At 38.8% G+C, this 17,056-nt stretch overlaps 1 protein-coding gene across 1 annotated transcript in view; it reads right to left on the reverse strand.

Annotated features, from left to right (window-relative positions):
• Positions 1–17,056, reverse strand: part of ltn1 (listerin E3 ubiquitin protein ligase 1) — a 153,107-nt gene that overhangs the window by 127,047 nt on the left and 9,004 nt on the right. Inside the window, exons 3-4 of the mRNA XM_043700680.1 lie at positions 11,597–11,695; positions 3,883–4,113 (exon numbers count right to left, since the gene is read on the reverse strand). Coding sequence (XP_043556615.1) covers positions 3,883–4,113; positions 11,597–11,695 — 330 coding nt within the window. The remainder of the gene's footprint in view (positions 1–3,882; positions 4,114–11,596; positions 11,696–17,056) is intronic.

Genomic DNA, 17,056 nt, shown 5'->3' on the forward strand with positions numbered 1-17,056 from the left:
GTGGGGGGGGGGGGGGGAGTGGCTAAGGTGATCACCTGTAATGTGACATGAATCCAAGGTTCCGGTTGAGGCCCTCCCTATGAGTACCGAACTTAGCTATCAGCCTCTGCTCGGCCGCTTTTCTCTGCTACCTGTCCCGAAGTCCACCTTGGAGGATGGTCACCCGTAGGTCCGAGGCTGAATGTCCTGGACCACTGAAGTGTTCCCCAACTGGGAGGGAACCCTCCAGTCTGTTGATTGTTGTGCGGTGCCCATTCATCCGTTGTCGTAGCCTTTGCTCGGTTTCCCCAATGTACCATGCTTCTGGGCATCCTTGCCTGCAACGTATAAGATAGAAAACGTTGGCTGAGTCGCATTAGTACCTGCCATGTACAAGGTGGGAGGTGTTCCCACGCGTAATAGTGGTATCTATGTCCACAATCTGATATGTCTTGCAGCGTCCACCGTGACAGGGTTGTATGGAGTTGTCCTGAGAGCCGGGCAGTTTGCTATGAACAATGATCTGTTTGAGGTTTGGCGGTTGTTTTAAAGGCAAGTAGTGGAGGTGAGGGGAAGGTCTTGGTGAGGTGCTCATCCTCATTGATAACACGTTGCAGGTCACGAAGAACATGGCGTAACTTTTCAGCTCCTGGGAAGCAAGGAACTGTAATGACCTCCTCAGGAGACAGACACGTGCTGCAACTGACAGGGTACCCTTCGTTGTTCAGTACTTCCCAGGAGCTGAAAAATTACGCCATGTTCTTCGTGACCTGCAACACATTATCAATGAGGATGAGCACCTTACCAAGACCTTCCCCTCACCTCCACTACTTGCCTTTAAAACAACCGCCAAACCTCAAACAGATCATTGTTCGTAGCAAACTGCCCGGCTCTCAGGATAACGCCATACAACCCTGTCACGGTGGACGCTGCAAGACGTGTCAGATTGTGGACATAGATACCACTATTATGCGTGGGAACACTTCCCACCTTGCACATGGCAGGTACGCATGCGACTCAGCCAACGTTTTCTATCTTATACGTTGCAGGCAAGGATGCCCAGAAGCATGGTACATTGGGGAAACCCAGCAAAGGCTACGACAACAGATGAATGGGCACCACACTACAACAATCAACAGACGGAGGGTTCCCTCCCAGTTGGGGAACACTTCAGTGGTCCAGGACATTCAGCCTCGGACCTTCGGGTGACCATCCTCCAAGGTGGACTTCGGGACAGGCAGCAGAGAAAAGCGGCCGAATAGAGGCTGATAGCTAAGTTCGGTACCCATAGGGAGGGCCTCAACCGGAACCTTGAGTTCATGTCACATTACAGGTGATCACCATTGCACTCCATTTTCACACACAGGTACACACAGACACCCCTTATAGGCGCGCACACTCATCCATGCACCCCCTCACAGACTTAAGACAGTGTGTGTGTGTGTGTGTGTGTGTGTGTGTGTGTGTGCGCACGCACACTTTCTCACACTCTCAACCCCCACCCCAGACAGACACAAAGCACAAAGACCCACATGCACACATATATTTTGTGGGGTGAATTTGTACTTGCAGAGTTACATTGTACTTTGCTCAAAAACTGCATGCATTCATGTACAACTCTGAGCTCAAAAACTGCATGAATTTATGTAAAACCCGGTTATCTCACTTTTTAGATTAGAATCAATCTAAACATCATGGCATAGACAGAACACAGGAGGCCAACACCTTCAACATATTGTCTAGCTATCACCATTGTTAACAGCTAACCCGAGAATGCAACTTTTGAAAAAAAGGTTTTGAGATTTACACATGAAAAAAGTGAAACTATCACTGTATTCTAACAGAAGAAAGGCTTAACAGACAATCAATTTTTCAATGTATAATTTCAGTTACATCACACTAAATTTTTGCTATAAATTCTGTGTTACGATCGATCCCTCCACTATCACCTGATGAAGGAGCGTCGCTCTGAAAGCTAGTGTGCTTCCAATTAAACCTGTTGGACTATAACCTGGTGTTGTGTGATTTTTAACTATCTCTAGCAGGGTCATGTCTGGTGGGATATCAATGGTTTGTCAGGGGTTAACTAGCTTACTAGTTACCAAGAAGTTGGAGTAGGTTCAGATTCCAATTCCAGTGTTACTTTTAAATAGATTTGGAACTCTTTGAATTCTCTGACATTAAGAGTCGTTTTTGGAGGATTCCAGACACAGAGGCAAATTCAAGAATTTCCATGAAGTTAGCTACATCAGAAACCCCATGATAAGGTGGGATCTTAATGAAACTTACAGAGTACCGAGAGGCCTGGATAGAATGGATGTGGAGATGTTTCCATTAGCAGGACAGATTAGGACCTGAGGGCACAGCCTCAGAGTGAAGGGATGACCCTTTAGAACTGAGGTGAGGAATTTCTTCCACCAGACAGTGTGAATCTGTGGAAGTCATTGCCGCAGAAGGCTGTGGAAGCCAATGATTGAGTGTATTTAAGACAAAGATAGATAAGATCTTGATTATTAGGGAGATCAAGGGTTTCAGGGAGAAGGCAGGAGAATGGGGTTGAGAAATATATCTGCCATGATCATTAAGTGGTGTAGACTCAATGGGTCGAATGGCCTAATTCTGTACCATATGATACAAGATGAATAGTCCATAGGTAATTTTCACATGAGTCTACATTATTCCAACAACTGTCTGATCATTGGGATATTTGGCTCATTGTCAACTGGTGTTTTGCGGTAAAGTATGCAGATGGCACTGGATTCAAATGTTTTCACAGCTTTTGGTTTGCTGCTCAAAATTTAACTAAATTTGAAACTACATAAAGAGCAAATAGACTCATGTAAAGCAAAATTAAATTCATTTTAAATACAAAACAAACATCAATATTAATCAAAAGATTTAAAAATATTTGAGGGGGAATAGAATATTTCCTAAGTTTTGTAATACGTCAGATGTTTTACTTTCAGAACTGCAACAGTACTCTTCGATGATCGTAAAAGTTCTTGCTGTCATTAGAATATGCTATTAACCGAACCACTTTGGAATAGTCTGCTACGATGAAGTTAGTTTTGTTTTTAATTTTCCTTTTCTGGTCTCCCAAAGGTTTATAACTTAGGACCAATTTGTGAATCATACCCATGGGACCTTAAGTTGTCAATACACACACCTATTTTGTACAAGACCTTGCCAGCCAAAAGAGAAAGAAGGCCTTCATCCCATCAGTATGTGTTGGATTGAAACACACGTACCAGAAATTAAAGCTAGTATGCTATATCACTGGACAATCCCTCCAATGCGCATGCCCTGCTTATCATTAGAAAATTGTCAATCTCACTTTGGAATGGATTAAAAGGATAAAAGATACACGCTTGTTCGGCAGTTAGGTCAGTTATGCTACACTAATGGCTTTGCTCAAACAATATTCATTTGAACCGAGTGAAAATGAGCAATGTGCATAAACAGCTGGTAAGGAATGATAACTGATAACTTGATACAGAGCATTCTGTTAGAATGCACACTTCGTTAATGTGAATTCACTGTAACGTGATTGACAAATTTGGGACACTTTCTAAAGTGATAACTCTTAAAACATGGGTTGGCTATAACGCAATTACAGCACCAACACTTTGTGCTATTTTTAAAGTGCCATTTTTCTATAATGCAGGGTTACTCAAGAAGGCAACCATCGTGTTATAGGAGAACTATCTGCACAACAAAACAGACAAATCACTGACCTGTGGTCGAAAAGTTTTCTAGTCACTCAGAAAAAGAATTCTAAAAATTTAAGCTAATAATTCTGGATAAATTACACGGCAAATTTAAACAAATGTTACAAGTAACAGAACTTTTCATAATTCTTCAAAAGCCAGTGAGAAAGATTTTGTTTTTAAAAAAAAAACTTACATTCATAATTTCTTCTTTACAAAAAGCCACAGCCTCTGGCTGTTTGTTTAGTGGAAATGCAACTTGAAATGCTACTTTTGCGGCCGAGGCTGCCGGATTGTAGGTATCACATTGTGCAATAAGCCAGTGTCCCATAATACTCTTCAAATAAGGTGCTAAGTTTCGTTTCACTTGAAGGACGAGTATTTCAAATGCTTGCTGTACTGCTTCTCGAACCCGACGATCATGGTCCTGGAGTAGGGATGGGAGCAGGGAATTAGCAATGAAAATAATTTGTCATTACCAAGTATTAGGATTTCTCTGGTGTTATTGATGAATAATGAACAAAGGTTGGCAGTAAGCAATAAAGGGCGAATGTCTTCATCTGTGTCTTAGTCTTTACTTGCAGTATGCATTTACTAGATTTGGACATTATAAACTTCACTATATGAACTAAATGAAAACATAAGAGATAAAAATATTAATAAAAATGGTGCTATAATTAAACAATTTCCTTCCCGTGCACATCTTTCAATAGGTAAGCAAGTTTATAAGTAAGCAACTAATCCACACGAAAGAGAAGCATCCCACATACAACTTGTAGTTTATAAGGGGTGCTCAGTGGGCATTTTAATTGGTCTCAGCAACCCAGAATTAAGGGGGGAGAAATCATCCAAGACTGTCACTTTTGGTAACTACTTCGGCATAGCTGTTGTAAAAGTACAATGTCAATGTTAGGATTAGGCTGAACTATGATACTCAAAGTTGAACACATCCAATAGTTAGGTTCACATAGCAAAGAATTTCCACTTAAGTCGTGTTAAAAGCTAGCAGACACCAATGGAACAGTATCAGCGAACAAATCTATATCTTCAGAAGAAAATGGGAAGGCAGAAAAAAATTGGGGCATATTTAAGTGTTAAAAAAATTGAAGTCACCAAATTTGATAAAATTATACTCTATGCTTCTGTGGGATTATCTGCCTCTGTCTTTTTACTCCTCTCATTTTGCACTTTTCACATTTTAAACCAAACCCACTAAGAGGACAGATGCATTACTTGTTTGAATCAATCAGCAAGGCAGCAGACAGTATAATCCAAGTGAAGTTTCCACTAGAATTTAGCAAATCTTGGTTTTGGAATGCACAGTAAATGTCAGTATGTTAAGCAAAATTACCTTCACAAAACATTGTCAATTTCAAAAGGGCCTTAACTGTGACAGTTATGATTCTTATAATATGACAGAAAGATCTCAAGAAATAGTCACATAAATCTTTTAAATTGTAAGTGCCGGCAAATGGATCCTGGGTATTGTGCAAAGAACATTGAATATAAAATTAAGAAATGCTGGAATACAATGAATTGACACCTTATCATATGGAAGATATTACAGCCATGGAAAAGATACAGTGAAGATTTTCAAATCTACCAAGATGCAAGGTCGCAGTCATGAAGAAAGACATGGAATTTGGGGGCCTTTTCCCAGGATCAGAGAAGGGCTGAAGGCTTAATGCTAAAGGAGGCTGCAAAGTAGAATAGTGAGAGGTTAGGGATAAAGTACTGCAAGAGGTGAAAAGGAGTTGCAAGGGAGGAGTGAGGAGGAAGGGAGAAACCAAAAGAGAGAGAACAGTTTTACATGAACAACAATATGTCTAACAGATGTCCAAGAAAACTTGAAAGCACGAAGGTAAAGAATTCCGTGCAATCCAGTGTGGATTTTGTAGCTTCAATTTGTGTAGGTTTTGAGATACTATAATTATAAAAAACATAGTGGAGGCTACTCCAATCAACACTATCAGATGAGAAGTGTTTTGAGAAACCAACTCTTGGAAGATTAGTTTCCACTGGTTTGCAAATTATTAATGAAAGGGTCTAAGTTCAATGTTCTATTAAATATTTTCTATAATTCAACATTATTGATCATTGTCCTTCCTGATGAAGGGCAATGACCAATGCTGATGAAGGGTTTATGCTCGAAACATCAACTCTCCTGCTCCTTGGATGCTGCCTGAATGGCTGTGCTTTTCCAGCACCACATTCTTCGACTTTGATCTTCAGCATCTGCTGTCCTTTACTCTCCCCTACCATTATTGGTCACTCGAGTTACTGAACTTCACATTCCATAAATTAGGGGAGTACCAAAACTGCCCAACACCTTGTTAAATTAACATGATGTTGGGATCAATGCGCAAAATACACACGAAGGCCAGGAAGGAGAGCTGCATTTAGCTGGGGTGGGAAGACTTTTTTTTGTGTGGAGTCCAGGAGTTCTGTCCACTAGGTTCAGTATGGAAGGGGAAAAGGAGGTGGCTGCAAGAGGACTCGTAGAGGAAGTGGAATCTGAACAGGACAACACGAGGAAAATGAGGCTATGATAGGATCAGAGAGAAAAGGTGGCAAAGAGTACAGAGGGGAAAAGGAAGCTGCTAGGAGTGACACGGTGGCTCAGTGGTTAGCACTGCTCCCTCACAGTTTCGGGCAACTGTCTGCATGGAGTTTGCACATTCTCCCAGTGTCTGCATGGGTTTCCTCAGAGTGCTCCAGTTTCCTCCCACAGCCTAAAGATGTGCTGGTTAGGTGAATTGGCTATGCTAAATTGCCCATAGTGTTCAGGGATATGTAGACTAGGAACATTAGTCAGGGGAAATGTAGAGTAATGTGGTAGGGGAACAGGTTTGGATGGGATATTCTTCAGAGGGTCGGTGTGGACTTGTTGGGCCAGATGGCCTGTTTCCAAAATGTAAGGATTCCATTCAATGATTCGAGATAGATGGGATGGATGGAAGAGGCTACGGGACTTGTAGGGAGTAGGAAGCTGCAGAGTGGGGTAGAAGGAGACTGTAAGATCTAAAAGGTGTGAAAATGAGCCAGGAAGAGGGGAGGCTGCAGTGGAGAAACAACAGTTTTAAATCTATCAAGAATGGAATGCTCAACCAACTAGGATCCAATAAAATTTGTAATTACTGAAGAAATGAATCTCTATATAAACTTTAATATAAATTAACTTTGTTTCAGTAGCTACAATACTTGGAGAAAAAAAAAGTACAGGGTGCCAGTTGTTAAATTTGAGTTTGAGATCTGATGGAGGTAGTAGGGTTGTAACTGTCTGATTAAAATTAAACTGCTTTGAGCAGCTGCCATAGAAGCTGGGACCTGACCAGTCTCCTGAAGGCGTGTTTAGCATGATGGCTTTTTGGGAGTCAAAGAATGTTAGCTACTTTGACTAAGAAACCTAATGCTTTAAGTTTAATGGCAAGTTGATAATAATGGAGTATATTGAGGAATTATTCTACCTCTGTTCTGTGCAAGTCCAAAAATGATCAATACATAAGGCAATATGATCACAACATCTAATAAGTGAGCTAGAGAGAATGAAAGAGTAGCCCCTTGCAAATCAAAAAAGTAGCCCTTGAGAAAGAAATTATTTTAACTCGTGGTTAGGATCTTCATAATAGATCGTTATGTATAATGAAAACTCTATTTCCCCTTTCAGTGGCACATGCATTCTCTTAATCTTTTCAAAAGATAGATTGAAAAGCATTTTAGTGAGATAAGGCCAATCACGAACTGGTTCATTTTACATTAAGTGGATAAATGAACCAGTGAGAAATGTTTATTTCATGTCATACCAAATGCTATGAAAAATAAGCCCCAAATCTTCTTTTTTGTTATGGGCTAAACTTAATTAGGCTTCTATGTATTAGTAAGTACAAACTTTCTTCTTCCGCTGTTATAGGTTTCCTCAATCTTTCGCCAATTGATCAGAGAGCCAGATTTCTGATTGCACAAATTTGCATCGCCTATGTTCCTCCATAACTCTGATGAGGACCTGTCTATTATGATGTCAAATCAAAATTTAAATCTTAAATTAAACCTCCTTTTTGTGGGAGATCAAGGCAATTGCTACATCTGTTCTGCAAAATCTCTGAGCCAAACACAATGAAGAAAAGTCAATTTTAGCAAGTGGGTATAAATTGTTCCAACATATTCTCATATTCTATTAGTTTTGAGACAATAGGAAAGTACCCACATGACTATGGTTTCATCTGACTTTTAACTTGGTCCAATCTCAAAAGCATTCTGACTGACATGTCCTATATATTGGTAATAAAAATTAAACCAAAATCTCTTCTAGGTGCATGTGTAAAATGTTACAAGAAGGCACGAGCAAAGTGTTCTCACTAGAAGAATGAAAGAGGAAGTGAAAGGGTTATTTTTCACATCGTGTTATTAAGAGGAGTAGCAAGATATAGTCATGGTTTTCTACTTGCCATGTTCTCACAAACTGCATATTGTGAAAGGAAATCCCCAATTTGGAAGGAGAATGTTTTAAGGATATTTAAACAAATACACAGTAACAAACACACCCTGACTGAATTATTGCAAGCACTGTCATGCAACTCCTCATGACTGGCTTAATAGCAGGAGTGACAAGATTCTGGCAGCAAGTCATTTGTTCATGCACTTGAAAAATGAATGAGGCATAGTTTGAAATCACGAAATAAAAGAACAAAAACTAATTATTTTTAAAGGGGACATTTTTATTTTTGTATAAAAAAAAGACAGTTAATGTATTAATTTACAAAAATACAACACAATCAGCCAAAGTAGATTCTCAATAAATGTGAAAATTAAGTGTTTATCTTGAAGAAGTGATAGTTTTCAAGTTTGCTGTTAGTGTTGTGAGCATAGTCTTGTGTAGATGCGAATATTACGCCAAAGAAGGATATAGTCTTTGATAGATAAATTGGTAGAAGCTTAAAAACGAATCAACTATTTGTACTTCTGCTACAATGAGAGGGTGGCAGTTATTTACAGGGAAAGGGGAAGAAAATGTCATCTGAAAAAAAGGCATTTAGACCAGATGAAATGAAAACGTGAAAACATTAGGACACAAAAAACCAATAAAGACAATAGAAACAAAAATGAATTAGTAAGCTTTTATTTATACATTTGAATCACAATTACATTGAAATCCTGCAAATCACACTGTTCAACATCTTCAGCACTGAATAAAGCTTCATAAGCATCAGGATTAATGATATTATCATATGGATCCTCTTCAGCTTTGCTGTCTGTAGTTAGAGGTAGCACATCATTTGTTTCTTCTTCATCTGTGTCATCCCACAGATAATCATTCTTGGTACCATCCAATACATTCGAAATCCCACATTTCTTGAATGGTTTGGAAATTGTGTCAGCTTTTATTTCCTTCCATGAATCAACGATCCATTCACAGAACAGTGGTAGTGATATAGCCCGCATACTGCCTCCTTTAGTGTATATGTTTTCTCTATCACACATCCAGTTATACAACTTCATTCTCATCATGCCTTTAAATGGCTTATTGATACCAACATGTACTGGTTGCAAAACACTTCTAAGTCCACAGGAATTACAGCTACATCAGTGTTATGTGATTGGATGTTATCAACAACATCCTTCACTAGGTGTGATCTAAACTGGTCCAAGTTGAGCAAACACTTTTCTCTGCGTAGTCCACCAGGTCGTAAATTCTAAACTTCCTTTCTCCATTTTCTGCAACCACCTTCATTCATCCAGCCATGTGGATGCATATGGACAACAATTCCTTTTGGAAATTTCTCCTTTGGTAAAGTTTTGTTCTTAAAAACAGCCATCAGTTTTAACTTAGTGCATCAGCCATACAGGAAAGAACTAAGGTAAACCTACTTTCCTCATGTCCAGTGGTTTTCACCAATACTGTTTTTTTCTCCTTTTTGGTTCATAGTTCGATTCTCTGGCATAATGAGAGTAATACACGTTTCATCCATGTTTCCAATGCATGATAACTTGAAACCTTCCTTCAGCTAATTTCTGATTACAAACTGGTGAAATTGTAATATCTTATCTTGTAGTTCAGCAGGCAACTACTGTGCAAGCTTAGTTTTCTGCCGAGTTAAGTCATGCCTTCTCATGAACCTTGCGCCCCATCCAACACTTGCCTTAAAATCCAAAATTCCAGCCTTCTTTGATTTATTTTCTTTATACATTGGATGGCTTCACGACTAACACATTTTTCACTTTGATGATTTTCAAGTACCCACTCCGCAACTTTTTTCTCCAAATGTGGCCACTTGCTTGTTTTACTTCCGTTGGCACACTTTCATTTTAGCATTGTCTGAAGTTGGTTGGACATCTTTCTAGTCTCTCAAGTTCTTTGAAACACAAAATTCTCTCACTGCTGCACAGTTACTTGTCCTTTCTGCAATTCCAATGCTGCTGTATATTATTTGTTTTCTCTGGAAAGCATTTTTATACAAAATGACGAAGAAATTTCAAAGCCTCAACTAGGTACCAGTATAGTACGTAACTATATTCCATGAAGTTGGTTGTCACCTGACTCTGACCTGATGCATCTTAAACTTGAGCCAAATTGGTGTGAATTGTACATCAAATCACATACCCAGTAATAGCATGAAAAAAAGTTCATATCCTCATTGTAACATTTACGTACAGGATAATACTTTGGCTCATAAATGTTGCTGTTTTCTGTGAAGAACTAGAGTCGACTTTTACATGAGGTATATGAAAAATTCCAGATTTTTTGGCTAAGAATCGGTGATCAACTTTTACATGAGATCAATTTTTAAACAAGTATATATGTTATATGTAGTTATGCTGCGGAATCCTGATATGCCACAACATGTAAGTGACCACAAAGTACGTAGAATCAGATTCACATTTGGTCATGAAAACAATGGCAGAAAATCACAACAGCGAGTAAATGTGATGCCCAAATTGAGACAGTCCAATGACCTCAATGATAAGGGCTACATTTAAGCAAAACAAATGTTGAGAAATGTAACATATGAGCAATATATTTGTATAAAGGAACAATGTAGTTACTGTTCTTAATTTGGGATTATAACAATCCTTTTGATAGTGGATATGAACGATGATAATATTAAGGAATTATTGGTGTTGCTTTTGTTAAGAATTATTATGTTATTGATTTGCAGACTCTAGGACTATATAATATTAATGGTACTCCACACTGCCCCTGTTATGCTTCCCTCACTCCCCAGACAGCTGTCCAATTTAATGACAGGCTACATTGGAAGTTAAGGTTTTAAAATAGGGAATGCATCCTCAATCTGGCTGTGCAAACATCCTTCAATATTTTTACAACAATTCACAATGGAGAGATAAGTCACTTCATTAACATATTTCTGCCAGGTTCCAATAGTTCAATGCAAGTCAATTTAACTGTTGCCACCTGGGTTCCCTGTGAAGCAAAGAGAAAGTGAATGCTTCAAGCTCATGAAGGCCTGAATATTTTATGTGACAAAGCTTTTGCCACTCTTTCTCTCTGCTGAATAACCTCTTCCAAGGCCCAATCTCATGTCACCTCCCGCCCATGCATGGCCTTAATCCGCCCCAGCCCAAATTCTCTCTCTCCCCATCCTTGCAACAGTCCAGAACTGCACCGTTCCAAAGGGTCAATGGCTGCAGTCACTTGCTGCTGGTTTTCCCATTTAACAGCTGACTGGGCTACTGCCAGGCTTGAAATGGAAGTGAAATCAGGTTATAACAAGAAGCTGCCATTGAAGTACAGAAGAAAGTCTGCATCATTGGCTTTGCTGGTTTTCTTCACTTTGCCATACCCTCTCTGCTTCCTTGTAAATATTGGGCCAACGTCTCAATTCTATTTATTTATTTATCTGATTTATTTGCTTGCATTTATTCAGTTTAAGCATTAGCATATTGAAGCTTACCAAAGAAATTTTGCAGTAAATCCTTGACCAGTAAGGAAGAACTCCTTTAATATTCTCAAGGTGCTTCTCTTTGCACATTGCTCCAAACTCTTGTACAGCCTTCGAAGAAAGTGAGTGAACATTTAGTAAGTAATTCGAGCAGTGAAAAATGAAACCAATATCATACTGAAAAAAACCAAGAGAATTTCATAATTCCAAACAATAACATTTCACACAATAAGTACTGTGTCGTATACAATTTAACACTTAGCATTTAATTGAATTCTACCTATTATATGGCACAATTAAAAAAATCTGACCAAACAGTAATTCTAGTGTAGCTTGAAACAGAAAGCTTAACTTACAGTTACCTAATTAATCCACATTGAGGGATAAGACAAGCTAAACCAGGCAAGTAAATATAGCAATGTTATACCATTAAGTGTATTAAAGGCTCAAAATGTATCATAGAAAATAAAATTTAATAAAGAGCATCCTTTTTATTAACCAGCACCAGTGGAACCAGGAGTGTACCAGTTGATCAAATATTCCAGATAATCAAAAGGTCCACATAATCAATGCAAAAAGATACACTAAGAATAGAAACAAAATACAGGAGGTATACCCATCACTGTTATACTTTATTTTCAGCATAAAACAATTAGATAATAATGTAACTTTTCCTTCAGTAGTAAGCCTTCTCGCTCGCACCCTCAAATGACTACTTGGACATTGCAGTAGATTGCAGTACTTGTGGAGAAATTGATTTGAAATTGAATCAACTGTTGATATTTTGTGTGGACATTGCATTGAACAAGTATTGTTATATTGAAGTAAATAAATTTTAAAAAGCTATAATAACTGGACAAAATAATATAGTAAACTTCACAGTACGAGGGATATAATTTTTTTCCTGTTTATCAGATGAATTGGATTTATTGTTGTCACATGTACCGACATACAGTGAGAAGTGTTGTCCTGCGTGCTACAGAGGCAGATTGTACCAAACAAAGTGCATCAGGGTAGCAGAACAGAGTGCAGGATACAGTGTTACCACCACAGAGAAGGTAAAGAGAGAGAGAGAAAAATCAATATTAACATTTGAGGTCCATTCAAAAGTCTGATAAAATCAGGTAAGAAGCTGTTCTTGAATCTGGTTTTGAATCTGTTTGCGCATGTATTCAAACTTTTAGATCTTCTGCCCAATGGAATTGCGTGAAAGAGAATATAACCAGAGTGGGAGGATGCCTTTAATTATGTTGGTTGCTTTTTCTTTAGACAGTAGGGAATACAGATGGAGTTGATGGATGGAAGGCAGGTTTGTAAGATGGACTGGGCTGTGAACACCAGTTCATAACATGGCGGTCATACAAAGTTTGCTGTACAGGTCGTTCTGCTATAACGTGGCAGTCGTGTTCGCCTGCAACCTCGTGTTATAGAAAATCGCGGTATGGGAAACCACTGTAGAAATCGCGCCATGGAAAACACACTATAGTTGTTCAGCAGAAAGTTGGCGTTATGCAAACAACATCCACAATTCATCAATCGTGTTATAGCCAATTCATGCTGACAAAACATGACTTATAGCAGAACGACCTGTATAAGAAAATTGCATTAGACATTTTTAAAACACCCTACAGACATCAAACTCCACACAACAAAGCACTTTTTAAACTGAGGTTACCTTTGTAATTTTGGAAATAATGGTACAAAGCAGGTCACTCCCCCCCCCCCCCCCCATAATGACATGAATAGCAACATTACCTGTGGTTTTTAATGGAAATGGGTTGAAGGCTAAGTATTTTTCAAGACACTGGAAGCAGTCACCTGCACTTTTTCTAACAATACTACAAGATCTTTTACATCTACCTGAATGAGCAGACAATTCTCAGTTTAACTCCTCATGTGAAGAAGTGCAGCAGTCCTCAGAAAATGTGCTTAGGTATCTGAAGAACATGCTGAATCCACTATTTTCTAATTTAGAAACAAAAGTGCTATCAAAAAGTAGTCTTACAATTAGTTGGGCTTGAAAAAGTCACATCCAAATTTAATGTTACCTAGCAAAATAGTCCAGTAGTTCATCATCGTTAGTTTGGCTAAAAAAAGAAATCTGCCATCTATAATTCAGTCATATCGATCAAAAAGACAGAACGCTTGATTCCTGCTTGTGTCAGCTTGACTTGGCAGAAGAATGCTTCTCTCCACCCATTTCATGTTTTCAAGGCACATTCTAGATAAATAGCTAAGGCAACAGCAAGTGTACTATTAAAGATGAGACTTTTTGACTGAGAAGATATGGCTGCCTGTGAAGCTACTGTACATGGGGACAGATATAGACTATTCAGCTCCTTGAGCCTATTATGCTCACGAGTGATCTGTACGCCAACTCGAATTGTTTTTGCTTGATATTATTTGACACACTTTTTAAAAATCTGTCAACCTGCGCATTAGATATGTCAATTGATCCAGCTTCTTGGTAAATAGAGTCCATATTTATTTTCCACTCTCTGCAATATTTTCATATTTCTCTTGTAAGTGACAAAGCACTGATTTTAAGATTGTACACTAGAGAAAAAAGCTCCTCTGCATGTATCCTACTGCATCTCAGCTTGATCAAACCTCTCCTCATAATTTAATCTTTTTACATTCAGTTATCCTTTTGATGGATTTGCACTTTACATCTTTCAAGGATAACCCCAGGGGTTGGGAAGAGGTGCTACAATAGAAACCAATGCAAAGCTTTGTGATTCAGCAAAGCAAGATCTCCTTTAATTTCAATCATTTCTTCCAAATAAAAGATGCTACCATTCTAACCCATGAGTCCATTCTATGTCTACCATGTTGTGGGATACATGGAGCATTCATGCCACTTCCTGTTCTCACCCTGAGCTGGAAATTTCATAAACTTTGGTTCCAATTTCTACCTTTACATGGTCCAGCTCTTCTTTTCAATTTCTGTGTCTCAGTTTTTGGCAATAGGCAATGAAAACACATTCGGTATTAAGTCTGCTGACCTCAGTAGCTACGCTAGCCATATCATTTCTGCAAGGGCTCCATTCCATCCTCCCACTTACATCTATTCTGATGATGCAACTTTGCATACCAGTTCTTTTGTTATGTATTCCTTTCTCCCTCAACTGAGGATCCCATTCTACACTATGCCTGAAAGGGCTCTCATCTGTTCCATTCCATTTCACATATTTCTGCTCTCTCTCCTCTCAGCTCCCAGAACTGATAGTGCTTCCTTTTGTCTTGGACTTCCATTTTTTCATGCTTCGTGTTCAACAGATAATTTTCCTCCAGTTCTGTCACCTTCCATATAATGCCATCACCAAACCCAGCTTACCCGCATCTCCCCTTTCTGCACACTGAAGGAGACTTTCCCTTCACAATAGATGTGACTACCCCTTAAACTCAACATCTCTTCTCTTTTTCATACATACTCAGGAGATGCAATGTTAGCTCTTTTATCTCCTTGTCCCCAGCAGGTTTACTATATAGTGCGTCTTTTAATATAGAGTCATAGAGATGTACAGCATGGAAACAGACCCTTCGGTCCAACCCGTCCATGCCTGGCCTCCCCGACCCCAGGGAAAATACTTTGCCTATTTACCCTATCCATGTCCCTCATAATTTTGTAAACCTCTATTAGGTCACCCCTCAGTCTCCGACACTCCAGGGAAAACAGCCTCTCCCTGTAGCTCAGCTCCTCCAACCCTGGCAACATCCTTGTAAATCTTTTCTGAACCCTTTCAGGTTTCACAACATCTTTCCAATAGGAAGGAGACCAGAATTGCATGCAATATTCCAACAGTGGCCTAACCAATGTCCTGTACAGCCACAACATGATCTCCCAATACAGCACATTGCATTCTCTACTCAAAATCTGGAACAGACACTAATCCAGACTGGGTGACCACTTTGCAGAACACATCCAATACTGTCCAAATGTTTCAAAAAATATATATCACCATTGCAAATAAATGTCAAGCATCTTTTCTCTTTTATAGCTGTTTAGATTTCACTTTTGACATCAATAAGAATCTCAAAATTCAGAATGCTGGAATAGTAACTAATATTTTCACTATACAGAAATATATTAGTTTTGGCATTATTGCCAAGTGGTTTGTATGATTCTATAACAGGTGTACAGAATTGACGGTATGCAAACTCTTATGGCAGAAATAAATAGGAACACTTACTATGATATGTTATTTAGAGTAGACAAGACCAAAGTTACAGGCTATCTTCAATCACAAAGCATCATCAATCCTCTGAAAAATGTAGCAATGTTATTGCACTGTGTTCAGATTTACTTGTGTTTCTCCTCAATATTAATCAATACCATTAATTATGCTTGTTAGTCCAGTGCTCACAATGAGGTTGCACTGAAGTCTTTGCTTTTTCCAAGATTGTTTATTTCAGAAGATGGATCTCAGGGGAGGACAAGTAGTGTGGGGGTAAAAAAGATCATACAACTAACTTCAGTCACAAAGAAATGTCAAAAATAATTTTATCCATCTTCTACTAGTTCTAAGAAGATGTACTAATGCCACAGTTTGTTACACAATAAATCCAATTATAACAGCAATTGTTACAATTATACAAGATGTGTAGTATGAGATTTACATGACTTTTTTTGGGACTGTATTTAGAAATTTAGGCTCAAATAAAAGGGGGTCTGTGACATGTTCTGACATCTGACTGACAGTGAGCCTGGGTGGCTTGATTGTTAGATCAAAGGAAGGATTAGATTATTTTACTTGAGAGAAAGTGCCAAATGATTTGGTCTTGGTGACAACCTGTGTGTCAAAGCTGAGTCTATAGGTTCTCAAAGTCCCAAAAGGATGTTGAGAATGTTAGCTTGTTAGCAGTTTATTTTAACTATCATTTTAGTCTGAAAATAAAAGTGGGTTGGGTTCTCATTAATGGATAATGAGCATTTCTGCCTTGATACAAGACCCGTATGATTTACATCATCATGAGAAAGGATGCAGAGGAAGCCATTATAGAGAGTACATTACAGGCTTAGCGAGAACATCACTTTTTAGTTTACCTGATCAGGAGCAAAGGAGTAACCAGAGGCCAAAAATGATTCAATGGCTCGCTGTGCAGGAGTACAGGTAGAAGCTTGAGTATACATTGTAAAGACCAAACTCACAAGGGATTAAAACTCACAAAAGGATAACCAACTCCCATTCCTAGACGTGATGGTACAGAGAACACCGAACGGAGAATTCACCACAAAGGTACACAGGAAAGCCACACACACAGACCAAGTCCTGAACTATGAAAGCAACCACCCCAACACACACAAACAAAGTTGCATCAAGACACTATTCAAAAGGGCCACATTACACTGCAGCACACCAGAACTGCAAAAAGAGGAAGAGGAACACCTATACAAGGTATTCGCCAAAAACGGATACCCGCGCAATTTCATCAACAGATGCCTAAGAGAAAGACAACGGAACAAGGACA

The sequence above is a fragment of the Chiloscyllium plagiosum genome, chromosome 12 (assembly GCF_004010195.1).
Source record: "Chiloscyllium plagiosum isolate BGI_BamShark_2017 chromosome 12, ASM401019v2, whole genome shotgun sequence".
NCBI lineage: Eukaryota > Metazoa > Chordata > Chondrichthyes > Orectolobiformes > Hemiscylliidae > Chiloscyllium > Chiloscyllium plagiosum.